Source organism: Pempheris klunzingeri, chromosome 22 (genome assembly GCF_042242105.1).
Source record: "Pempheris klunzingeri isolate RE-2024b chromosome 22, fPemKlu1.hap1, whole genome shotgun sequence".
NCBI lineage: Eukaryota > Metazoa > Chordata > Actinopteri > Acropomatiformes > Pempheridae > Pempheris > Pempheris klunzingeri.
The window spans coordinates 9475288-9501213 of NC_092033.1; the positions used below are offsets into that span (position 1 = coordinate 9475288).

A 25926-nucleotide genomic window follows, 5' to 3' on the forward strand; every position below is an offset into this window, starting at 1 on the left:
GAAGATCATCTCATCTTCATCATTTGTTGTAGTTTTGTAAAAATGATATCCTCCTCTCTTTGACGAGTGAATGGACTGATGTATAATTGGCAATTATTTTGATGATTTTTTACTTGTTTTATTTTGCAAGCAAAAATGCCAAACATTCACCATAGTTTCAGCTTCTCAATTGTAAGGATTTGCTGCTTTGCTTAGTTGTATGTAATTTCAAACAGAACATTTTGGGGTTTTGGACTGATTATTGGAAAAAAAAAAAACAAGAAATATGAAGGCAGTATCTATTCAGTGTTTCAATGTTTTTTTTTTTGTATTTCATGGACTAAATGCTTGATTTTTTACAGTGTATTGTACCATGACCAACATGTATCCAATGAAAAAGGCCTATTCTCCTGGGTTTGCTACGTGTTGCCATGCCAACAGAGAATCAGCACAGGGAAATATCTCCATCCTTCAGAGCAGAAGCAGAGGGACACCATCAGCACCCTTTGTGTCAGTTTCACACAGGATTTACTCCACCATCAAACAATGCAGTTCTGTTCCATTCATTCCACCACGTCTTTTTGGCCGTAGCAGACTCCCCAGCTCCCTACGCCCACTGGCCACCTGCTGCACCAAATGCATGCTGGGATCTCTCAACGAGACAGATTGAACAGATGATCAGCTCAGACAGCGCATTTATGTGTGCATCTGTTAACAAGCCAAAACTGGCTTAAAATATGGGTTTGGAGGAAGCTTTAAATTCTGCGAGGAGGAATTCTGGGTAAGAGATTGTGTTGTTGGAGGTAGATACTAACAGCGTCCCATGTACATTCTGTTCCTGTGACTGTGGCGGGTACAAACTCAAATTAGGCGCCTCTGTATGTTCAGTGCGCTGCAGTGTGTGTGTGTGTGTGTGTGTGTGTGTTGCTGGTGTCAGACAGTGTGGTCTCTCTTAGTGTTCACCTCTCTGTGCTGTGACCCTGGCTCTAGCAGGATGTGTCTAATGAGAGCTATAAATATCCTGGAACAGACCTGGCTGGCGCTCACAAGACTGCAACCTCCACACAGACACACACACACACATTAAAGCATGCACTTTGTGTTCCCATCGCCCCTCCCACAGTGGGTGATAAGAAGAGGGGGGAGAGAGAGAAAGAGAAACAAATAAATTATGAACAAAGCTCTTCAGCACAGTCAGCCGCAGACCCCCTGCCTGCTCTCCCACCTACTCGTCTTTCCACCCACTTGCCATTATTCTCCAAACTCCGTCCGTATACCTTCCAGCCCCAACATTATGAGTCACAGCTGCTAGTGTGGGAGCCAAAATATCCCTGTCAATACTTGTGATTCAACAACAATAATTCAAAGGTGAGAAGGAAAGAAGCTCGGAAGGAAAAAAGAAAAATGGTGGTACGGAAGGATTAATCAGTGAATGAAAAATTGCACACAGGCTGTTCCTGTTGTAGTAAGCGCATCCACATCTTCAAACAGATAAGCAGACACACTTTGAAACAGGGTCATTCTTATTGTAATTAAGGAGCTTTGCTCTCTGCAGGTGGTTGTTGTTGAGCTTTTGGGGTTACAAACAAGCAGCGGGGAAGCTGGCTGTAACGTTTCAGAGGCCCTATGTTCACTAAGCCAGACTAAATCTCTAGCTGTCATCGCTGTCCAAAGAAAACCATCAATCTCAAAATTTAGCAATTTGGAATTTTTAAGGTAAACCGAAGGATTAAGTCTTCCATAATGGATTGAGAAACATCAGCATCTTCGTAAGCTAAATAAAGCATTTGAAAACTGCTAGATTAGCGAAAAATGCACAATTACAAAACTGAAAACCAGGTTGTTCTTCTCGAAAAGGTAGCATTTTTAAGACACATGGTTTTCATGGGATAGAAATGAGTGGTGAGCAAAATTACAATATGTTACTTATTATTTGACACATTGAATAAATAGTTATATTACTTTATTAATTACCCAACAGCAAAACTATGTTTTTACATTACTAGTTGCTTTACTGTTGATACTCAGCCCAGCTGACACTGGCTAAGGGTGCCTTTAAGCAACTGTAAAGCCTCCACAACCACGTGGTGCATATTCTGTATTTAACACACAGAACTAGAAAATGTGACAGCAATTTAACAAGCTGCCGGCCTAAAGTTTGGAGATACATGCTGACTAATGGAGCAGCATGGTCGACTGTCAGGAGGTGAGGAGAACGTCTCTTTAGTGCACTGGAAAGGAAAGCACAGTGGTTAACAAAGGCCAAGTAATTGTAAGTAAAGTCTTCACTGGCTAAAATTTCATCTGACATGTATGCAAAAGATAATTCTGCCAGAGTGGTGAGTTCAAAGGTCACTAAAATGTCGCAACACGGAATCTTGGAAATGATTGGGCAAGGTCACACTTGTAATTGAGTTAAGAACTGTGTATACAGCTCCTAAGTCACAAGATAGCATGTGAGAAACAGGGTTTTTCCTATGATCACCATTTTGACTTCATACCACATTCTGACACATACGAGTCTGTGCAAGAGGGTACTGTACATACTGTCTCTGCATGCTGCACTATTCCATTCAACATCAGGGTAAACCTGGATTGGATTATTTCGCATCACCGCAATATAATCTAAACTGGGGTTTCAGGATTAACTGGTCTGACAGGCTGGAGAGAGTCCAGATATACTGGGAGAAATGGAGGAGATTACATGCGACTAATGTTCAAGGCTGTTTAAACCAAGGTTACTGTGGTGATGCGCTGCCACATGGAACGGGCTGAGCCATCAGATGTCCCTTTTGATGTCCCCAAGTTGTGAATTGTACTTGCATTGACATAAAAGTCAGGGTACATGAATAAAGAATTTTCTGTGCACATCAAATTCTCTCAGAGAGAAAATCATGTGGTTTTAACTACTGTGCCAACACACGTCACGCAACAGATTTCCACTAGAAACAAAGTATTGTACTTAACAATATACTTTAGTTTGAAGTAATTTTATGCTACCATCAAAAGCTTTTTCTCCAGGTTTTGGTTTCATGGAAATCCCACCAAAATGAACCCTTCTGAGCCATTAAGTGCTTTGTTTTGTGCTTTTTATAGCCACCTGGAATGAGCTATCATGTTAACGTTTTTCACATTTACTTAGATTGCTCACTACATAGTAAATTCACTATTTTCCTGGCGTTAGACCTATTGTGTCACATAAACTTGCCCCAAAGCAGATTTAGTTGAATTCATTAAATAACTGTTTGCTAAACCCCTCCCCCATACGGAGATTGTATATCTTAGCAACCGTATCAGAGCAACCGTAACTAAGCATGGCAATCCTGCCAAGCTCTGAATTTCACCTTCTCATTTCATCCCATTTTATCATTTTTACAAGATCAAAAACACAATACCAAAAGTGTAACTAAACGATGGATAAAACTGTGTTTCAAGCTGCAAATGTTAGTATGCCTGGCTATCTATCTGACAATCCCATAGCAGTGACTGAGTGTTAAGTGCATTTAAGGACCATATGCCATTAGATGACAATGTGAGGTTAACAGGTGATGTTAGAAAATCCCTTATCAGTGCGAGAACATCCACTGTGTGTGAGCCAATTGCTAGAGTAATGCTCTGCCCTGGTCTTTATTTGGTTTGGGGAAGTTTACACTTCAGTGACTCCGGCCTCACTTGTGTCAGTTTGTGTTACAACTCAGCGGTTATTTGTCATCCTCAGATCCTTATCGCTTGTAAAAGTAAAAGCGTACTGACTGAAAATGTGAACATTAAAGCGTTTAAGTAATCACTGTGCTGTGAGTCCAAGGATGTTTATCTATATTTGGCTTAAAAAAAACCATCCTTTGATGGTACGTGAACAATGCTGCTGTAGAAATATGGAAGATGAAGGGGTGAAGATGCAAAACGTTTTGCTTGGGCCATATAGCTTTAGCCTTTATCTTTAAGTATTACAAATTATATCATATATTTAACCATTATGTGCATACTTTTCATTGAATCAGTTGAAAACATTGAAAAGTAAACCAACTAAATGAGTCTAAACTACTGTGTGTAACTAGTTAGTAAAAGCTGAAAAAATCTACTGGCAACTGTTCACATTTCTAGACGACAGCTGTAGAGTTTGTAGGCTAAAAGGATGAACCCGTTTTTTATTGACTTTCCAAAATTACTGCGAGTGGTAAGTCTGTTACCCTCATCATTTTTAGAATTATGAGTGAGGACTTAACAGCTTTAGCAACAGTAACTGGTACCTCCTCCCTGCACCACTGCAAATAGCCTTTTATAGTTTTATGACTTACCTCGAAGACTCAAGCTTTTGAGCTTGGATGAAAGATAAGCTGTAGCCAAACCCCTTTCCTCCCCTTCTGACTTAGAGTGCTTCACATTGATCTCAGATGGATGGCTGGATTTGTATGGGAGCGGCTGCATTTTGTCATCCTCATACCAATTACCAATGCTTTTAACCGCATTGATTTTCTTATGCTTTCCCTAAGGAAGGTCATACTGTATCTCAATCAATTAGCAATTCTCATTCCATGTCTAGTGTCCGCCCAAAAGTAGCCCCAAGCCGCATAGTCTAAGATACAATCAGCTCTGGTTTGAATGGATCTCATCGGTCCAGAAAGAGCAGGACACCTTGGATGGGCCAGAGGTAATCTCATTTTGTCTGCTTCAGCTACTCACTCATCTTCTGTCCCTGTTTGACTCATCCCCCCTCTTGTGCTCGCTGTCTCTCACTTGATGAGGTAGCGATAAAATTACTGTCCAGACGTTTTGACCTTGTATTACACAAGAAGAGAGTTGGACTCTCTGAGAAGGCTAAAGCCAGACAGAGCGGCAAAAGGTATCAAAGATGAATTGAGAGAAAGAAAGCAAAAAAAGAAAGTTGACACTGGAGCGATCAGTCAATCACTGTCACTTGATCCGTTGTTAATTTAAAAACATTGATTATACTGGCTGATTTATTTGCATATTTACTATCTGCACAGGCTCCCTTCTTAGTCAATTAGTCAACTGAAATGGACCACGTGGGCCATCTGCAAATTACCCTCCATTCTTTGGAAAAAATCCCAGAGGCTTTCTGCCCCCCCACCCCCCACCCCCCACCCCCCTGTTGGCTATGTGATACATTATGGATTGGATGGAGGGAAAAATGGCACACCACCAGGGAGAGAGCTTAATGGCACAGAGTGACAGATGATCTCATTTTCTTTCCCCCTTCTTCTATTTTTTTGTTTTGCTTTTTTGAGCAGAAACAGCATCATTTTGTATCATGCATAACCCCTCATTTGTCATGCGGAGACACAGAAAACATTAGCCTGTGACCCATCAGTAATTAAACAACCACCGGAAAAAGACAAGGATACTGAAGTGAATTGTTAGCCTTTCAACTTTATGACCAAATGAACCCATCTATAGAATATGCATGTGTTTGTCATTATTTGCAAAACAAAACTTAGTCAAAATGAAAATGTCTTTAAATAAACAAAAAGAGTCACTCCAGAAGCACGTTTCCGTGCCTGTAACTCCCTCCATTCACTTAATTGAAACATTCCTGCTCACCTCCCACCAGTCCCCTTTATTATTCCTCCATAATGTCAACACTAGGGAGGGGGTTACTTTCGACAGGCCAATCCCATAGATTTTAGGAGTGCAGCCCTGTATCCTAATTGGCCCAGGGGGCCTGCTACTGGATGTAATGAGACCTGACATTGGGCACCGGTGGGGAAACATGTTTGCATTTGCATGTCCCAGCGGCCTCTCTTTGGGTTTGTTTCTCCTCCTCTGCCTCCCTTGTGCATTCACAGGCTGCCAGAGAGGTCAGGCAGGGCCACTGTGCATGTGACTGAGGGTACATGTGCACATATGAAGGGGGGTGGGAGTACGGCCCCACATCGACAGAGAAAATCAAGTGTAAATGAAGAGGCATGGAAAATAAGAGAGAGATATCATTAAAGAGATGTCATTTGATTCCTTCCAGTATTCCTTGTTGTACAAAAATGGATGTACATATAAATACATATCGTGTGACATGTCTTGAGTTATACGTGTCACATTGCAGCAGCATTTGTCACACTACTGAATAGTAACCTGTAGCCATCAGCTATACAACTATGCTACTGCTAAATGTTTGTCAGACCTGCACACCTCAGTAGCTACCTAATAAAGCTCCTATATTCTGCAGACCCAGATATAGATGCTTGTTCTCTGGCAGTCTTGATCTCCCTTATAAATTTACATCAAAGGTCAAAATGAAAAAAAGAAAAGCCATAGTGCAGAACAATGTATTTATAGGAGATAAGGGATTTGAAGATGAAAACATGAGGAGATGTCAATAGAACATGTCATATAGAGATAGGAAATAACTTCCGAGGTTTATGCATGCAATTAACATGCTGTTCTTTATACCAAGATGGGGGTGGCGTTCAATAATTTCAAAATCTAGTCATTTTTTGGGCATTTGAGTGTAATTTTCTTCAAACTTGTGAAATGGGCGGCTATTATTCTCCCTGCAAGATACTGCTCTTTGTTCCCAGAGAAACCCTGTGGTTATCTAACACCAGTTTGTTCCTGAGGCCGAGGTGATGTGTTGTGCAGGCTAATCTCAGCTCCGCTGTAAACGTCCCAGAAATGTATAAGAAATCTACATTTTAGAACACAAAAAAAGCTTTTGGCACCCTACTGCAGATCTTGACAAAGCTTGTTTGTGTGTGAAATTGCACTGAGGGATGAATTTACATAAGCTGAGAACATCGAGGCAACACACTGCTTGAATGTGTTTTCCCAAAGCCAACCCTCTTATCTTCTGTAAATACTGCCTGTATTAGGAGGGAAGGATGAAAGGGGAGGGGGACCTATAAGTATACTATATATACAGTATAGATATACAGAGCAGTACATCTATATTTGTGAACTGATTGATCAATAAAATGCATGCTAACAAAAGGAAACATCCAGCAGCAGAGATATTATAGACACCATGAATGCATAGAAGTCTAATAACGATGGGAGTCTCGCCTGCAGATATTAAAATAGCTCCCCTGTGCTTATTGGCCAGAGGCCTTTATAAATATTCTAATAAAACTTTGAGCTGTAGGTGCCAAAATCAACTTTCAGATATGACATTAATGAGGTGGTTTTCAACTTCTTCCCTCTGAGACGTCGTATGGAAGAAGATAAATGAAATAAGGGATAAATATATTTCAGCTGGTAGATATCTGTTAGCTGAAAGCGATCCAATCAAAACTATTTTAATTGTAACTGGACAAAATACTCGATCCTGCTCTGCTTGCTTTTTGAAATCGAAATATAAATCATCTCTCGTCTGTTTACATGTCAAGGGTCATGTCCCGTGTGCGTAGACAGTTCTCGTCAAAACACAGCCACTTCTACCGGTCTCTGCACTTATTTTAGCTTCCCCTGTAATTTTCTGTCTGTCTAATTCTAACTGCTGACTCGTTGAGTCTTTGCTGTTTCGAAAAGAGGTTTAAGTTTTTTTAGCCCTTTTCTGTTCATGCATGTGCTAATACGTGTTAAAGAACAAGCCACAAACCACATACTGAAGACCTCTGAGGTTTAAGTGAGTTAGAGAAACACTAATCACACGGGTACAGCAGGGACCAGAGGAGAAATGCTGAACGGTGAGATTTTCTCTGGCTGTTTGGAGTTTGGAGTGGATTCTAAGAAAGTGGAGAAGAGGAATGCAGGGGAAATCCATGCGCTCACTTCCAAACTTCTGTGTTTTTATGGTCAAATCTCTGCGTGGGCAGTTGGATGGAGGAATGGAGTAATGCCGTGTGTCTGTGTGTGTGTATGTGTGAGTGTGTGTCTGTGCCTGTGAGACAGTAGCTTACAGTACCGTGGTAACAGCCACCATGAAGTGGCATTACACTATCGATCAATCCCAGAGATGTCCTTCAGACTGCCTCAGCCTGTGCTGAGCTGCTGATACTTAATAGCGCTGCGGCACATCCGACTTGAGCACTACAAGGCCCAGTCCTCAGTGCTGTGAGCTACATTATGTATGGGTTCGATGAAGATCGAGAATATTATTATTATTATGGCATTTACTTGATTAGTGCAGTTTTAATTACATTTTGTGCATCTTAATTTTTAAAGGCTAATCTAATCTAATCTAACGACAGTTCATGTCTTTGGGATGGCAACGTTAGTCGATCTCACCAACCACTGGATATGTATAATGAAATTTGTATGGACTTCCCAGAGGATGAATCCTACTGGCCTTGATGATAAGATATTCCTTTATTAGTCCTACGAAAGGAACATTTAAAAAAAAAAAGATAAGATAAGATATTAAAATCCCTTTACCGTTAGTCTAGTGCCATCATCACGTGTACAATTGTGGTTTTGAGTGAAATGTCTGAACAACTATTGGATGGATTGCCATGAAATTTGGTGTGGACATTCAAGTCATGCAAGTTAGAGTTTCCTAAATAATCTAACCACATTATAGGATTGCTGAATGCCACAAGGAATGACAAAATAGAGTCTGTCCAGCATCAAGAAAGTTAATAATTAGACATGCATAAAGAAAGCCCATATAGAGATGAATATCGGCTGGCATTTTCAGGCATCGCCAGTTGGGCCAAATATTGGAAAATACTGAATTCTTATTGAGCACACACATGTATGATGCCTCAGTTGGGTTGCTTATAGAATCCTGCAGTCTACACTACACTATGAGCACCAGTGGAAAGCAAATAAAAACAAGACAGAGCCAGACAGTCTCTCAGTGCATCTTTCATTATAGACTTAAAGGAGATGATCTGATCAGCCAAAGTAGAGTTTACTGTCTGTTCAATGTCCAGTCACCACTCACAGCAGGGCTCTAGTCTCCTCTGGACTGGAGCTCTATCAAATGAAAACATCATACACACACACACACACACACACACACACACACACACACACACACAAAACATTATATTCAGGATTATTTAATGTGAATTTGTAGATTCTTGAACTGGCCAAAGTGTTGAGTGAGTTCTACTGTGGAAAGGCAAAAACACTCCAACATCCACATCCACTGTTGCTATTGTAAGCTTCAATAGTGCAAAGGCCGCGAGCATGCAGGGGAGACAGAGTTTCTTAATCCCACTCAGGTTTTAACATTTGCTACTTTCTATGGGTGGGTTGCTTCAGTTCCTTAAATAGAAATAAGGAGTATAGACTTGGCAAGAGGAGAGAGAGTGAGGCATGTCTGCTCCCAGACTTCTACACTTCTAGCCTAGTATTTAAAAATAGGTGAAACTTACAACAGGAATGACAAATAGCTGCTCCCACAAAGCTCTGATTTAAACAATTCTCAAGGCTTGTATCTGAGGATTACTTACCAAATTGAAATAACATGCTGATGTTTAAGGCCAACTGGATATCTTTGCTCTAAATGCATCAAGATCAACAAGCTAACATACTGATTTCAGAGGTAATGATTAACTATAGTTTAGCGTATTTGATAATTAGCATACACACAAATTACAACTGAGGCTGAGAGGAAGGATTTATAGATCATCAGTTATTACAGTTCACCCTGATTGTCTGTCCCAAATTTTCATTGTTGTAAAAAAAATGTCAACCTGCTGATGGTGCCAGAGGAGTTCAAAGTCCTTAGGATTTGTCCTCAGGGGACATTGAATTTCTGAACAAAATTTCATGGGAATTCATCCAATATTTGCTGATATATTTCAGTCTTGGCCAAACTGGCATACCGACTGACTAACAGCTTTATTTACAGCATGTAGTTTAGTTAAGATAATGTTTTCCTACACATCCAATGAATTAGTTAATCTGACCTTTCACCACACTGTCAAACTACATTCAGTCTGTTACTTATCTAATACTGGGTAAAAAGACAAAAATAGTATCATTCCCTAAAGGTGGAACAGTCCCTTTCCAAGTAATACAGGACCTACAGGAAACACACACACACACACAAATCCATTTCCTTCAAACTACCATAATTAAATCTCTCTGATCTTTAATATGCTCCATCCTCATCGCTATCTCTTCACGCCAAATAGACAAATTAGGGCCTTGATCATAAAAACAGTGCATGTTTCTAGCTATGTGAGGTTGAATGGTCCAGTGGGGGACACAGCCTGGGAGACAGCTGTGTAGCTTTTGCTGACACTTCTTTAAAAATTCATGGCCCAGAAAACAGGCCAGGCAGACGAGGCTGTGGCGAGCAGAGGGTTTCTTTGATGCCATTCCCCGGGAGCAGAAATAGTCATGACCACTAGACAAACTACATAAGCTGCAAAATTCCTGTACACCAACAGAAAGGGAAAACACAGGAATGGTATGAAAAACAGATTTCACATGAAACAAGTTGTGCACATATTCATGAAAAGTCTCAAATATTTTCTTAATTTCAACCATATGTGTTGTACATTTATCTTAAAAGTGGGAGTGAGTGTGTGCAATAGAGCAACATCTGGCCTGTGGAAGAAAACCACACAGCTGAAAGCATTTTTATCATTTTTCTTCTTTTATTGGATACCAGTGTTCGCCTTTTGTATGGATATGGTTGTTTTCATTTGTTTTTTCTTATTTATCCTTCACAGTTTAACATAGGTAGCTCATACAATTGGTTTAGTCCATTTTGAACTGTGGTTCTGATTTATCTTTAACATGCTCAGGCAGGGTTGTTCACATCAGATGACTTGAATGAGCAGAAGAGGTGACAGTCGGGGTGGTGCAAACAGCAATGCCTCCAAAAAGGTTTTTTCCTTCATCTTTTTGTAGCAAATTCAGTTAGTCAAGGCAAATAATGCATATTTATATATGTTATTCAAAATAACCAAGCTTGGCATAACATCAAATGTTTATAGACGTTAGAAAATTGAGCCCTCGGGACCGGTGTTGATCAAAAATGAGTGAAACGGTCTTTACAAATAATCATTTATATTTGTTTTAATCTAATCTAAATCAGAGGAATAAATCCCAAACAAATAGATATTGATAAACTTTTTTTTAAAGCCGCTATGCGTAGAATTTGAAAATCCATGACTTTGGCGCCCCCAGAGGTAGAATTAAATAAGCAATAACAGCAATGCACGCCACTGCACAACTTTCCGATTCGACCCAGGTTGACTGAGATGAAAAGGCTGAAAGCAACACATAGACTTCCCAAATATTCACCAGGATTATCTTATTTTTTTTTTTTACAAACAAAAACTCCATCAGAATAATTTGAAAGATGCTATAATCATCTGAAAATCCTACACACAGTGGCTTTAATTTTTTTTTTCTGCCTAAACATTCAGTTGTCTCATCAGAATAAAACAAATGCCAAAATGTATTTGTATTTACCATTTGACTCACTTTATATTAAGTTTGTCATGCCATTTAAGGAACAGCATGCCCTCACACTCTGTAGGTGAAGAAAAAAATGTGGCCTCCAACGATTACCCCTCTACATCTGAGACTCTGCTGTGTTAAACCTGCACTAAGACATGAGCACGCACAACTAGCACTAAGAGGACCAAATAGTAAATTACATTATCGGCATAAGGCGAAAGAAGGTTACAGAACTAATAATTCGACACAAACACGGTGGCAGGTTCCCCACTGTTATCACATGGGAGGTCAGTGTCTTGCTTATGGACACCGCAGCTGATCATGTGGTGGCTACGGTGATCCAACACGTGACCTTTCCGTGACCAGACCAGAACAAATTGGTCACACTGCTGCCACACATATTTTAGCTTGATAAATGTGACCAGTTGGCCTGAGACAGGAAAGGAAACTGACTATAATACTGCCAATGTGTGCGTGCCATGCTTGAATTTGTTGCGGTTCCACTTTTCATTTGTAAGCCTTGTTTCAACACTGGCAGCTTTAAAGAAATACTGCGGTCTGACATTTTGGGAAAATATCCTGTTTGCTTTCTTTTTGAGAGCTGGATGAGAACACTGATATCAGACTCACACACGCATGCTAAAGATGTGGCAACAGCAAGCAGCTACTTAGCTTAGCTTAGCATAATGACTGGAGACGGGGGGGGGCTCACATCTCACTTTTAATGTGAATTCCCAGAAAACTCATGGATTTAACACGCGCAATCATGTGACGATCTGTGAGCATAAGAGGTGCTCATGGGCTAGCTGTTTCCCTCAGTTTCCAGTCTTTATGCTAAGCTACGCTAACCAGCTCCTAGCTGTAGCTTCATATTTAATGGAGAGGTATGAGAGTGGTATCAGTCTTCTCAGCAAACTCTCAGCAAGAAAGCAAATGATTGTATTTCCCGAAATGTCAAACTTTTACTATAAACTTTCTGAAATTGAAAATATGACAGTATGCATTTAAACACGAGCATGATTATGAGACCGTAGCGTACAACTTGGTGTGTTCACTCACTTGATATGAACCCTTTGATTGGAATGTAAAAAATCATTGATGATACGCTGCCCCATTGGCACTGGTGATAATATTGCTTAGATGTTCTTCTCAGCTAGATCAGTAAAAGAAACTGTTAAAAAGTTATGAAGTAATTTGTCGAGAGCCAGTGTTTTGAAATACTGACTTACAAGTTGCACATGATATGTGAATGTAAGCTGTGCAGGTTGTAGCAGAAAGAGCACAGTGCCAAAGACTTAGATGTTTTCTGTTAGCAACAGCTGTGGTTTATTGGGACCTGCTGAGCTCAGTGAAGTCCATAAGCAGCTCCTGAAAACATTTGCGTTTAAAAGGAGGATTGGAGATCTAAAACTAATTGGCCATTATGTTAACAGACCAATATTTACATGACTGCTTCGACTCCCTTTCGATAAGAAATCACAGCTTCTCAGTGGTTCTTTTATCGCTCAGGATGGAATGAGGGCATGAATCAGAACATAATGGAATTACATACAAATCTGTGTACCAAAAGCACATACACAATAAAAATCATCATGCCTACTTAAAACGCACACTATGTCACATCTCATTCATTCACAATACTGGACAGGAGAGAAAAAAAACAAAAAAGGTGCAAATAAGAAACATCACAATAAGTAAAACAAATTGGTCAAAATATTCATCAAGTTCAGTCACGAGTCTCAAGGAGCCACATGTGCATTTGGACTGGAAATTATTCCATTTTGTTTCACTTCATTAATTCTGTCCAACATGTAGCTCACTGAATGTAAATTTTTCACAACGTCAGGGGTCACTGTCACATATCGTCCAACTGATCCACAGAACCAAGTGTGGACAAGAAAAACAAACACATTTAAGAGAATGATCAGCATTAGAAATATCCCTCGTTTGAATGATCTTTTTGCCTTAATACATCTCAAAGGCACTGAACCTTAAGTTTAGCAGACAAGGACTAGATAAAAGCATAAAGCACTAACCTACCGACATGCACTTTCCATGAAGAGTCATCCTTTGTTGCGGTATTGACAATATGGCACGGTCACATTTGTCACTCTTAAATAACATTGTAAAGAAAGTACAATTTCAAATGTCAATGATCTCCATCTGCAGGATCTCCAAGTACAAAAAAAACAAAGCTGTCGTGTCTGTTGTGTTGGCTTCTACATGAGCGAGTTATTTTTCCCTTGTGCACTAAAAACAAATGTCAAAAGCGAAACCACAATTGTAAAAAAGGAGCACAGAAGAGAGGCTCAGTTCTTCCTGTATACTCCAATGCAAAATAGTAACGACATTAATTGCATCAATAAATCACAATTGACCCTATAAGATGTCAAGCATCTAAAGAAATTAAAAAAAAAAAAAAAACAGTCAACCATTAAAATGCAACTGTGTGACATTGAGTCCTCAAGTCTTTTTCTGTCACTACCCTCTTTATATCAGCGTCTTGCCATTTGAGAGCACAAGGACAGTGCCAGAGTGCGTATCAAAGAGACCACTGTTCCTTGGCTTGGCACTTGGCAAAAAAACTACAGTTACCAAGAGATGACTTGGTAGCAGCTCCTCTAAAGAAGATCAGGCTGTTTTTTTGTGGAGCCTGCTTGTGACTGAATTGTACCAAATAATTAGTCTGTGATGATGTCCGCTCTGAGGCAGGGTTTTTTTTTTTTTGCTGCAACAAATGGTCATTTACGATTATATGCATCGGTAATGCTCTCTCCCTTCTCTTCATGGCCACTGATGAAACTAAACAAGAAGTCACGTTACTTCCGACCATCACATTTGGCAAACAAAAACAATACATGAACACCAGGGTGTACTCATTTTCCCTTTTCAGTGAAGGGCTAAAATGCAACTTGGCTAAACATTCTAGGATATATAGTACTTAAGACTCTGTTACTAATGGCTTCTGCTTTAAACTAAAGCTCATTTGGCACCAGAGAATGCCAATCAAGCTCTTGGTTGAAAGAAAGCAGAGAAAAAAAATCCTTTCATACACATACCAGCCGGCTTTCACTCCATCTCCCCCCTGCCAGTCTTTTTTTGTCCTCTATTACATTTCAGTCCTATTCAAGCTACTAGGTACCAGGACACCATTATCTCTCCCTTGTTCCTTGCATTTTGCCAGTCTTTCAGTGCGTTTTATTATTCCCCCTGGTCCTCCACTCCTTCTGTCTCTGCTTAACAAAGACCCAGAGGGGGCTTTGGTCCAGCTGTCCCATATGTCAGTCAGATACAGTAGACAGCATACAAAAAAAAAACCCACAAAAAAAAAAAAAACATCCCCCACCCATCCAATCCCACACACATTCACCTTTATGAGTCCCAGCTGAGGCTTTCCATAAACAAACACACACCCATGTACACACACACACACACACACAGACTTCAGAAAGAAGGGAAGGAGATATGGCATGTTTTGGGAATGTATGAATATTTTACATTGTGTGTGTGCGTGTGTGTGTATGGCTGCATGTACCAGTGTGTATTCTGTCCCTGATGCTGCTGTTCTGGGTGGAGGACATTCTCATGGTAGATAGGGATTAGCTGCAGAGACACAGGAGTGTGTGTGGACACAGATGCAGTGCCGAGCTTCCTCAGAGGAAATACGTGCACTCATTTATGTCGCGGCGACAACTTCCTGTTGCTTCACAACCCCAGTGTCTTCATCTGCTTCCTGTAGCCCACCTAAACTTCAACTGGAGCTCTAACTCCCCCCTTCCTGATGGGGGCAGTGTCTGATTCTCATGCGCAGCGTGCCACTTTTGTGTAGGTGCCAAAGCTGGACAAACTCCTCCGGCATGGCGTGGAACCATTTATAGGGCAGGATGTTGTCGTAGTAATGGTGGCTGACCGGCTGCTCGTCCAGGCCGACGGAAAACGGCCAAAAGCCGTAGGCGGTCACTTCTTCGCACAGCCCCAAGGCCAAACTGACCAGGAAGAGCCCCGTGGAGAGGCGTTTGGCATGCACGCTGCGGGCTTTCCAGAATTTCCCCACTGTGCGCAGAAATTCAGGGTTGGCAAAGAGCATGGTGAGGTTGGAGGAGGTGTCTGCCAGGGCATAGTACGCCCGCAATGATGGGTCGGTGCCAGGCTTCATGGAGAATGCTGGCATGTAGATGTAGCTGGAGCCATAGACCTTCATACTGTCCACAAACGCTTTCCTTGACCAAAGAAGGTTCTGAAATCTGAGTGACAAAGTGATAAAAAGAAAGTGGGAGTTATTCTAAATGTTCTGGTGTAGCAATTACAATTCTATGTGATCTGAACACTGGACACTCCACAGTGTCGACTCAGAGTGATGGGGATGAGTGGAGTTGTGTTCTTGAGCCCAGTATTCACAGACGACAACACCCTCCCTTGGCTCCGTTTACAGGTGAGATGGACCGCGTGGTGTCTTGGTGTGGACTGAACTTGACTGAGCCCAATGCTCTTTAGACGGTGGATAGATGGTTGTGAACTTCAGGAAGAACACAGTCCCATTCACCCCCATCACCCTGAGAGACTCCCTAGTCCACAATGTGGAGGCTTTCTGCTTCCTGAGCACCGTCATTGCCCAGAACCTCAACAAAAAAAAGCACAACAGAGGATGTACTTCCTTTGACATCTGAGGAAGTTCTTTGCACCTCTTCACCTCCATCAGAGTCCATCCTCACCTCCTCTATCACTGTCTGTGGCCAAGAGCAGACTGCAGCATATCATTCTCTCCACTGAGAATCTGCTCCAATCTGCTAACCCTCCAGGACCTGTCCACTTCCAGGACGCAGAAGCGTGTAGGTAAAATTGTGGCTGACGACCCCTATTGCACATATTTTTTCATTATATTTGTCAGATCTCTGTATTGTAACCATTTCTATTTTATTTCTATTTTATATTTATGTTTCTCAACTTTCTTGACTTGCAGGGCTTGTCTTATACTTTCTTATTTTTCTCTATGTTCATTCTATGCACCAATATGCCATAGTAAATTCCTTATACTGTGAAAACTTAGATTCTGAGTCGCTCACCTGTAGAGCTGCCTGCTCCCTCTTCCTTTTCTGCCTCTCTAGGGAGGAAATGAGTTTCCTGTATTGCCAAACTACAGAAACACAGTGGCTCACTTCTATCTGGAGAGGCACTTAAAAGATAATCAGGATAACCAGACCAAATTCAGCATCACATTATTTGCTAAAATGGACGTTTTTCTCTTTTATGCTCGTTTCTTTTATATCACATCTTACTTCCTCTGTACGTTATATGCAAAGCATGTTGAATTGTCTTGCTGAAAGGTGCTGCATAAATACATGCCTTGCCTAATGCATATTTCATTTTACATTTATGACTTCCTTAAAAGCTACTTGTGAACTTTGCGTTACTTAAAAATCAATACCTCATCAATACGTCCTGACATCATCTTACTGATTCCACAACATAACCCATGACACATGCTCAGGAAAGTGTAATCCGAGGGTAGAGTTGTTGTTCGAGCAGCATGCTGGTTACCTTTTCTCTATGATGCTGGGGTTGGCTGTAACCAGATGTGTTCTGGTTCCCACATCCTCCACATATTCCTTTGAAAGCGGTGGAAGATTACACCTAAATGAACAAAACACAGGAGATATTTCACATTCCACATACATACCGCCACATGTCCAGAGGTTATTCACACACTATGAACAATGACAGGATATATTAAAGCCATCGTGCCTGTTTAACTCCCAATTAGATTTGATTATGATAGCGACTGCTTTTCTCTGGGCGACTGCAGTGAAAACAGCATGTCAAGATCTTTAATTACTTCTTAAGTACGGAGTAGGAGGTGAAAACGGTATTACAGGCCGCAAACAGCAGAAAAGACATTAAAGTGGAATGACACGGCACAATGGTTGCCATAATTTGAATCATCAACTGGAGTGACAATGCTTCTTTGTCACTGCATCCTACAGTTCAGTGATGAATGGTTAAACATAATATATTCTAAACACTTTCTTTATGTTCTCTCTTTGTCGCCCACAAACAGTGTCTCAGCTACAGTAATAATGCTCATTTAAATTGGCAATGGCATTGCCACATCACACAACTGACATTTTCATGGATAATGTGTTTAGTGGAGTAAATTACAATGATTAAGGAATAATTACCTCCTACAAGCCTCATATATAGCTCATCACATATGTCACATCGGGGCTTTTAATGATCAGCAGATGCAGGAGAGGAAGGACAGCTGGAGAGGAATCTTTCTCGTCATTGTGTCCTTACTGTAGCATTTCCTCCCTCTGGGTTTATGAGCCCCGCTTAGCTTCACCTTTTGATGAGTTCCTACTTTAGTTTAGGTTAAGCCGTCTAAGTAACTGTTCTACTATCTTTAGGGTCACTCCCCAATGCTGAACAGTTACTCTTTGGCTTTCTTTACTCTGCCGTCACTTTCATTTGTTTGGCCATCTCCAGATAGTCTAAATCTAGTTGCCTTAAGCAGCTGGAAAACCATTAATGTTGATTAATGAGTCGATGGGGGCTAAACCTGCCATGTCAGAGTTTGGCAGAAATCAACACACAAGACATGATATTTTCTTATCTCTGCCAGGCAAAACTGGGCAGACTGGTATCTTATTCAAACAGTCCTTTCCAGACTAAACATGACCAAATATTTGTACCCTGTTGACCCCAAAACAGAATGCTGTGTTAGCAGATGGGTCGCGACTCATTTGACTTTCAGTAAATTACTTTAGTTGGGTCAAGTCACTCAAAATGCATTCACGGTTGCACCCTTGACATTCCCTGGTCACTATTCAAGTAATTTAGACTTTTCACATGAATCTGAACAGCATTTGAACTGTGGTATGAACCCGCAAAAGCACATCTATACAGAACTATGCTGGTGGATTCAACACCCTGGAACTTGAGGGGTGAAATTGCACCAAAAACACATAAACACACATTTTCCTCTTATCCAGAGCACCATGTGTCCATCAAAGAAATTCTATGGTGCTTGCATACATACTTTGTACCAAGAGGTGCTCAGATGCTTAGAGACAGAGCAGTAGCTGGGAGGAATCTGTTACAGATTATCAGAGGCTTTGATGAAGGCTGGTAGCATTCATGCCCCCATCACATCAGCTCCTCTCATCCTCAGAGCAATGCTGCCTGCACATGATGTACTGACAGCTTGGTAATGGAGCAGAGAGGCTGGGGCAGCTTCTCTCAAGAGAATAAATTGCTGAGCTCTTTTTCAGTTAAAATATGTCTGAAAATGTGAATCTAAGTCTTTAAGTTGTAGCGTCTTTTGCAGCGATATCACCACTGCTTAAGAGCTAGTCTGTTTAAGCCATTACATTCGTATGCTGCTCCTTGAGCAGAAATGTAAAAGAAGGACAGCTGCCTAATGCAAAAAAAAGAGAGAGAATTTAATATGCTAAACATGTGCACAAACACAGGAACGCAACGGCACGAGGGACACAGAAAGGGCTTGAATCAGCAGCTACTCTGGATCGGTTACAAGCTTCAAGAGTTTCACATTTCAAGAGCATAAACTGAGTGTCCACATATTGAAACAGTTTATGATTCAGGAAGGAAATGTGTGGTGCGTCACACCACAATGAAGTTTTCAGTTTGACCAGTGATGGACCGGTTTTATGTAAACAAGAGTTTGTTATTTTCCAACAGGCTGCTGCTGTTTACGCACGTCAAGTCTGAATTAAACAGCTATAGGTATCACATGAGCTCTTTCTTCAACTCGTCCTGCCTCAGCACTCTGGAGTGGTTCTCCGGGAGGAGCACAGCTTCTTCAAAGACGGCTTCTCGCGCTATCGAATCCAATACAAGTGCATCTCTTTCATCTCTTGTTTCAAACACAAAAAAACACCTCTATCTCACATCCATAATATGCAAATGATTCTCCTTGTGAGAAGTCCTCATCACCTCTCGGTTTTTATTTTTCAAACCTGCATCTGTGATCTCCTTTTATTTTGCACCACCAGATGGTTCATTCTGCTTCATGCTTTCCTGCTCATCTCCTCTTCCTCTCTCATCTCAGTATTTTACGATTTTGCTTACTCATGCCTAACCTCTTTTCTCTCTTGCCCTCCCTGTGGCCCATTTTTCTGTCTCAGTCTTCCTCTCCGGGCTGCAGTCGGCACCAGCTTTCATTGTCACTGATGGCTGATGGTGTCTGGCCTCTCTCTCTGGGGCACGGCTGATTCAAGTCATATACATGCACGCACTTGCACTTGCAGCCCTACAGAGTCCCTTGTTTCTCACCGCATGATGAAGTCGGCCCGGTCAATGTCCCGTCCACATTTGCTGTGCCGCAGAATGCCACCATTGCCCACCACCGCACACTTCTTCAGGGGCAGCTGCAGAGGGTTGTCCTGGTTAGAAGGAAACACGCAGCTCTGTTAGAATACACACACTCAGATCCTAAAATTGAGGCAGGTGCATGAGTCACCCTGCCATTTAGCAAAGCGCAGGGCCTCTGTCTCCTGCTAATTTCCCCTCACATCCTCGTGCGCTGACGGACAAATCAATTTGGAGATACGAAGCGAGGAGGGTGGACAAAAGCTAGGTAAGGTCAAACAGCTTATGAGTCAGATTACATGTCTGGCATATGCCCAAAGAACGAAGTCTGTACTATACTCGGTGACATCGTTTAATCAAAATTAGTGAGCAGATAAAGACAAATCAGCAAAGAAAAAGCAAGAACTGCCAAGCAAAAAGCCTTTTCCCTAATGCCAGTAAACATGACAAATTAATTCCATCAGGGAAAGAACCATTTGATAAATGTCAACAAAGTTAAACGTACCAACATCGTTTCTCATTAAAAAATGTCAAAGATGGAGACAAACGAAAAAACTCCTCCTACCATTCCAGTATAATCAAATCTGTGAGCTGGTAAATGTCTTTTCTGTAGTCTGGGCTTAATGTTTATGTCTCCAAACTTTTCTATCCAACACGACAGAGCCAGTTCAAGTATTCCTTCAGACCATCTGCCATGTTCCAAAGGTGGTCGTTAAAGATGCAACTGGATTTTAATTAACAATCAATTAAATAAAAATGGATATTTTACTATATTCTAATACAGGTGAACCGTCAGTGTTTTGGATGGTTACGTTTGCATTGATACTACTACACTTGTTTGCTTTAAGAAACTATTTCATCCATTTATCCAACACTTAACTATCTATATCAACTGTTAATCCTTTACTTTCAGCTACCTATTTCAGCCATTTCCATTACCTTTAGCTAATTATTTGAGCTGTTTATTCATTATTTTTTTCCCCCAACTGGTTTTAAACGCACTCCTAGTCACAACATTTGGTGTTCAAGTGTTATAGGAAATATTTTGACCTACTGTGGCACAGGTATCCCTTGCTGGGAATCACTGCCCTATCATCCTCTAAATGAAAGCCTTATATAGTGGACAGTAAGTATTACAGAGGCCACAGAGAACACTGAAATACCACGCTTCATGAGGCAAGAGCCAAAAATGTCCTCTCTCTCTTTGCCTCGGCTGCATTTAAGTCAGAGGCATGGATTAAGCGAGACGGCGGAAACAATTGTGCTCATTATTCCCCTCGGAGTGCACACACACATACACACACACACACACAGAGACACACACACTTCTCCTTGCCTCAGGGTCTCTTTTAGACCGTGACAGGGAGTTGAGTCAGAGGACAATACCCTGCTAACAGCACATCAGACAGGGGAGGGGAACCAGCAAGTTGGGCTAAAACTTAAGAGGGGGGACACTTATTACAGTAGCATGTGGTCCGGATATTTCCTGAAAGTTATTAATCCACATCTGTTCCCAATATCTTGACAGATTTGGGGTTTGGGTTGTTCATTTTAATGTGTGCCAGGCAATGATCATATTCATTTTAGAATAGGACGCCGATCAGCCTTTCAATTCATGTTTTAGTCCGTAAAATGGGATTTAAGAATGAACAACAACACTTTGTCAGACTGTACAGAATTTCATGTGAGACCGTCCAACTTTTTTCAAATGCTGAAATTATTATTATTTTTTCTTTCTGTTGCATGGGAAAAACATAAATGAAACCTACATGTAGTGGCCAAGAAGCGATTGTAGGAATCTACAGTGCAGCCCAGAACTGTATGTATGGATGCTCTGTTTGAGGAATTAAAGTAACCAGCAATTAACCGTCAAAGCCCTAATTGGTACATTCTCTGGGAGATGCTCAGAAACTGTGGCTGTTGCCAGCTTGGTGTAGTGTGCCTGGTTGTCTGTGTTCAGACCTGCAATCACAGCACTGGTACTTATGAGGGCAGAGAATATACATAATGTGTGTGTGTGTGTGACTAAGAGCTTGTGTTTCATCCATCCCATCTAACTGCTAGTTACCTTCCTTCTGGGAAACACACATAACCAGCAACAATATAGCCTTGTAGAGGAAGTGCAGCCATGAAGCTAGAAATAGGTCAAGCAAGCATTTAGATGGAGCCTCACACAAGCACAAAGTTGTACAATGCAGCAAGGTGTCACCGTCACCTTGAGCCGGACGATGCACTGACGTCTGACACGGAGTAAAATAACCACCGGCTTCATCCCAGTGGCACAGAGTAGTGATGGATGCAGCGCACAGAGACCCAATGCGGTGTAATGATTAGCTAACATCATTCAAGAACACACCAACACGCACTGAAGCTGTGCGTGACCAGGGAGTGTTTTAAAAAGGACAGTCATGTCACAGCACAAGAGTTATGGGAATGCATTTGACAGAGTCCCTTCACCCAAACAAACCAAAAAAAAAACCATATCAGCCTCCTTCTCCTTTGTGGAATCCAGCCATGCAACTATGTTATATCATCTTATTATCATGCCACCATCCTAATAATGTAGATTAAGAAACCAGGACATTGCTTCTGGGAAGGCTGTTGAGTTTCTCAAATGAAAAAAAGAACAAAAAAACTCATTCACTCAATCTAAAATGGGCCGGTGGCAGATATCTCCGCGGTGAATACGGTCTCTCAATACCATTTGTAGAAAAGAAAGTCAAAGTGTTTTTTTTTATTTTATGTGGATTAGGGCTGCAATTAATGATCATTTTCATTTATTCATTCACAAAATCCCCAAATATTTACTTTAGAATCATGAAGAAAAGCAGCAAATCCTCACATTTGAGAAGCTCGAAACAGCAAATATTTGGTATTATCACTTGAAAAATGACCCAAATGACTCAAAGTAGTTGCAGATGGATTTTATCAACTGACTGAAGAATGAATCCTCTCATTGTGTTAGCTCCGATAAGGATGAATCGATGGATTCTGAACTTAGAGCAGAAACACCATCATAAAAATAATGCATAATAATTCTACGTAACACAAACAAAACCCCAATTACATTTAACTCTCAATTTACTGCAAGCCCTCTGCTGCGCGTGCGTGCACACACACACACACACACACACACACACACACACACACACACTGCTAGTGTTTTCAGCTCGGCTACCCTTGCTTCATATTCTCTTTTCTTTTATTTATTCACCCTCACCTCCCCCATCCTTCATAAATACAAATGCACGGCTCACACACGCAAATTAGGGTCAGCTGTTCATCGCATTTACCAACCAGGATATTAAACTGCAGCTCTGCGCCATCAGTAATAGGGATCCAATCTTGATTATTAGCGAGATGTGCTGCCCCTGGATACAAAAACCACGGCAACAGCACTCGCACCAGCATTTCTCCTTTTGTCCTGTTTTACAGGCACAAACACATACAAACACCCTCATCCACAGGCACATACACACACACACACACACACACACACACACAGAGGCATGGAACCATGTAAAAATAGCCCAACAGCGTTTATCTGGGTACAGATACACATGCAGAGAGGCATAAACACACACTCCTCTGCAGGTCCACGTTTGTCCTTTGCTGCATTCTATACATGGAAAGGAAAAGGGAAATAACTTGGGAGGGACAAACTAGAAGTATGTCCTCTTCCAGTTTTTAGACATGATAAACACAGAGCAGGAGCCTGATTGGATGTAAAAAAAAAAAACTCTCTCCCAAGTCCTGTCTCTAAAGAAACCTGAACTTCCTCGTCCTGAGGTGATTTAAAGAAAAAGTAAAAGCTGCATATCGTGGCTTTTAATATAAAAATGAAAGAGAAATGTTCGGTGTCTTTGCAGCATCTTTAAAAGGTGTCTTGTTGCTCTGACTGGCTCTTCCTCTCCAGAACACTATGGCTGTAATGCTCTCTCCTGTAGAGGGTGTACATCTGCTCCACAAACCCCCGTCCATCCTTCATTATTACCAGGTTATAGTTACTGTTCAAGAGCACATCTTCCCGACTCAGTCATGTGGCTCTCTGAGGGAAAACGAACCTTTAAATCCCCTCACAGGGCAATAGACTGACACGTTCACACCCTTTCGCATGCGACACATAAACAGACAGTTGTATTTAACGAGATTTATGACTAAAACCTCTTGTATTGCAGCTTCTTCTACACACCTGTACAAAGAGTGGGTAGGTCTCGTTGTTGACAGTGTGCGAGTGGTAAAACTCGCCATCGTACCACAGCACTTTGCCCATTGGCGAGTTCTCCTTGGTCACTGCAAACATCCTCCGTGGGTCGCAGCACTCTGTCAGCAACTTCCTGTGCAGAGAGGATGTGCGAAATAATAAGTCTCTGGTGATCTCTGGAAAGTTTAACACAAATTGGATTCAACAAGATAGCTGGGTAAGTAAATGCCCACAGATATAGAAAATAAAATGTGTATTTATCTGACTGTGGACAAAGAGCCGCTGTGTAAGGTTGGTGGAACGGATGAGGAGTTTCAAGTGTGTCAACATTGAAAAACAGGCTCATAAAATGGATGTTTATATCGCCTGACTGTCCTCAGCCTTTTCACCATCTCTGCTGTTAAATCCCAAGAATCCACTGGACTAAACCCCGGCCAAAGAGAGCTCTGAAGTGAGCATCACATCCCCCTGTAGGCTCTGTCCACTGCTCTGCAGGTGTCACCTTCTCTCATGATCCTAATCGGCTTGGCCTCGGGGAATTGTCTGCACATGCTCTCAAGTGAATAAGATTTAAAAAAAGACTGCCACAGTGTAACTGACATGCCTCTGTGATCTGGTTTGCTTTTTTAAAAAAAAGGGGGGGCTAAATGTAAACCACAGAGTTTATGATGTGCTTGTATCTTCCAGTCAGCAATGACACTTGTTATTTATTAATTTCTGCAAGATTTAAGTATTAAATGGAATATTTATACTGATTTGTACTATTTTCTGCAGGGGAAGCCTTACAGTCTCATTATAATAACATGATGTCCATATGTTCAGGGACTCCAAACACAGACAAAGGAGGTCACAGGCCTTAAGTGGTAACTATTTATCCCTACTTAGAATATTTGCTGCATTTGAGATCTTGTTTTTCCTCTTTAGTCTGCTCCACAGTGGGCGCAGAGTAAAACATCCCTACAAACAAAAGGCAAATCTTTTGGGGGGACCTCCAGGAAGCCACTTAAGGACAGCTGGGCCTCGCTGCTCTAAAGCAGAAATCTGAGCTCTGAGACAAACCTGTACAAATCGATGCCCGTCTGGTTCTTCTGCCACACGTCCCCCTGCCTCAGCACCTCTTCCACTGTGTCTTTATCGCGGGGGAGTCTGTCTCCGGGGAAAATGTAGAACCAGCAGAGCACCAGCACGCACAGAGCGGCCCACACCGACAGCTTGCCCCGGTAGCATCGCACCAACATCTTTCCTCCCTCTTGTCTTGTCGCACGGCTCTAAAACACCCGGTGCACGCACATCGAAACCGGTGCAGAAAAACGCAGGCTCGGTCCAAAGCTGGTCTCTCCGTCAGCTGCAAATCCGCGTCTCATCCCGCAGACGGGGTGGAGTATGAATGGGGGTCCGAGGGAGTCTGTTACCCGCTTGTTCGGCTCGATTGTCGGCTTGGAAATCCGGTGTTGTGCTGGTGAGGCTCCGATGGAGAGAGGCAGGACGGGGTGTCCCTGCAGCAGCTCACTCTCGGTTGCGGGGTCGTGGTGCACTGTGTCGGGCTCTGCAGGAATCCGCCGCTCTGCTCCCGGTGCATCACCACCATCATCATCACAGCCGAGGAATCATGCGGGCCCCCTCCCCGCCCGGAGTCCCCCCTGTCTCCCAATCCGAAAGGGGTTTCCGTGTGCCCCCCGATCCTGTCCACCTTGATCCTCTTTCTCCTCCGCTGTCCTCGTCCTGCTGCGGGGTCTGCGGTGCAAGCGAGCCGGGCCCGTCCGGTGCAGCCTCCCTCTCTTTCACCTGTCAACACCCCCTTTGCCGAGACAAAGTGCTTCTTGTGCCGCCGGAGACGCGTCAAGCTCTCCGCGAAACGAATAGCGCGGCTGAAAGCGGAAGTCAGAGCTGCAGAAATAAAACGATGAGTAAAAGTTTCAGAGGTGGTGCGTAAACGTCCTCAAAGCAAACTAGGAATGTAAAAATGAGTGTTAGAAGGTTTTTCTCATGTAACATGATTCTGTAGGAACTTGTGTCTTACATGGTATATATGTTACTCTCAAGTCAGCATACTACTCTTCCGACTCCGCTTTGTCTGGACAACTGGTTGTTCTAAG

The 25926-nt window shown here is 41.9% G+C and overlaps 1 protein-coding gene across 1 annotated transcript; it reads right to left on the bottom strand.

The window, feature by feature from the left end:
* Positions 1-12598: 12598 nt before the first annotated feature.
* st8sia1 (ST8 alpha-N-acetyl-neuraminide alpha-2,8-sialyltransferase 1) lies at positions 12599-25427 on the bottom strand. The gene is made up of 5 exons (XM_070853601.1): positions 24890-25427; positions 23819-23963; positions 19591-19700; positions 16837-16929; positions 12599-15542 (listed from the first exon to the last, which is right to left on the bottom strand). Exons 1-5 carry the CDS (start codon positions 25066-25068, stop codon positions 15062-15064), a joined length of 1008 nt encoding a protein of 335 aa, XP_070709702.1. The 5' UTR covers positions 25069-25427; the 3' UTR covers positions 12599-15061.
* Between the last annotated feature and the right edge of the window lie 499 nt (positions 25428-25926).

Excerpts from the sequence above, each read along its gene's own strand:
- st8sia1 (XM_070853601.1), bottom strand. The coding sequence starts at position 25,068 with ATGTTGGTGCGATGCTACCGGGGCAAGCTGTCGGTGTGGGCCGCTCTG. Across the intron at positions 19,701-23,818 it reads CCTACCCACTCTTTGTACAG|GACAACCCTCTGCAGCTGCC; the intron begins GTGTGTAGAAGA and ends CCTTCTAACCAG. Across the intron at positions 16,930-19,590 it reads CGGGCCGACTTCATCATGCG|GTGTAATCTTCCACCGCTTT; the intron begins GTGAGAAACAAG and ends TTGTTCATTTAG.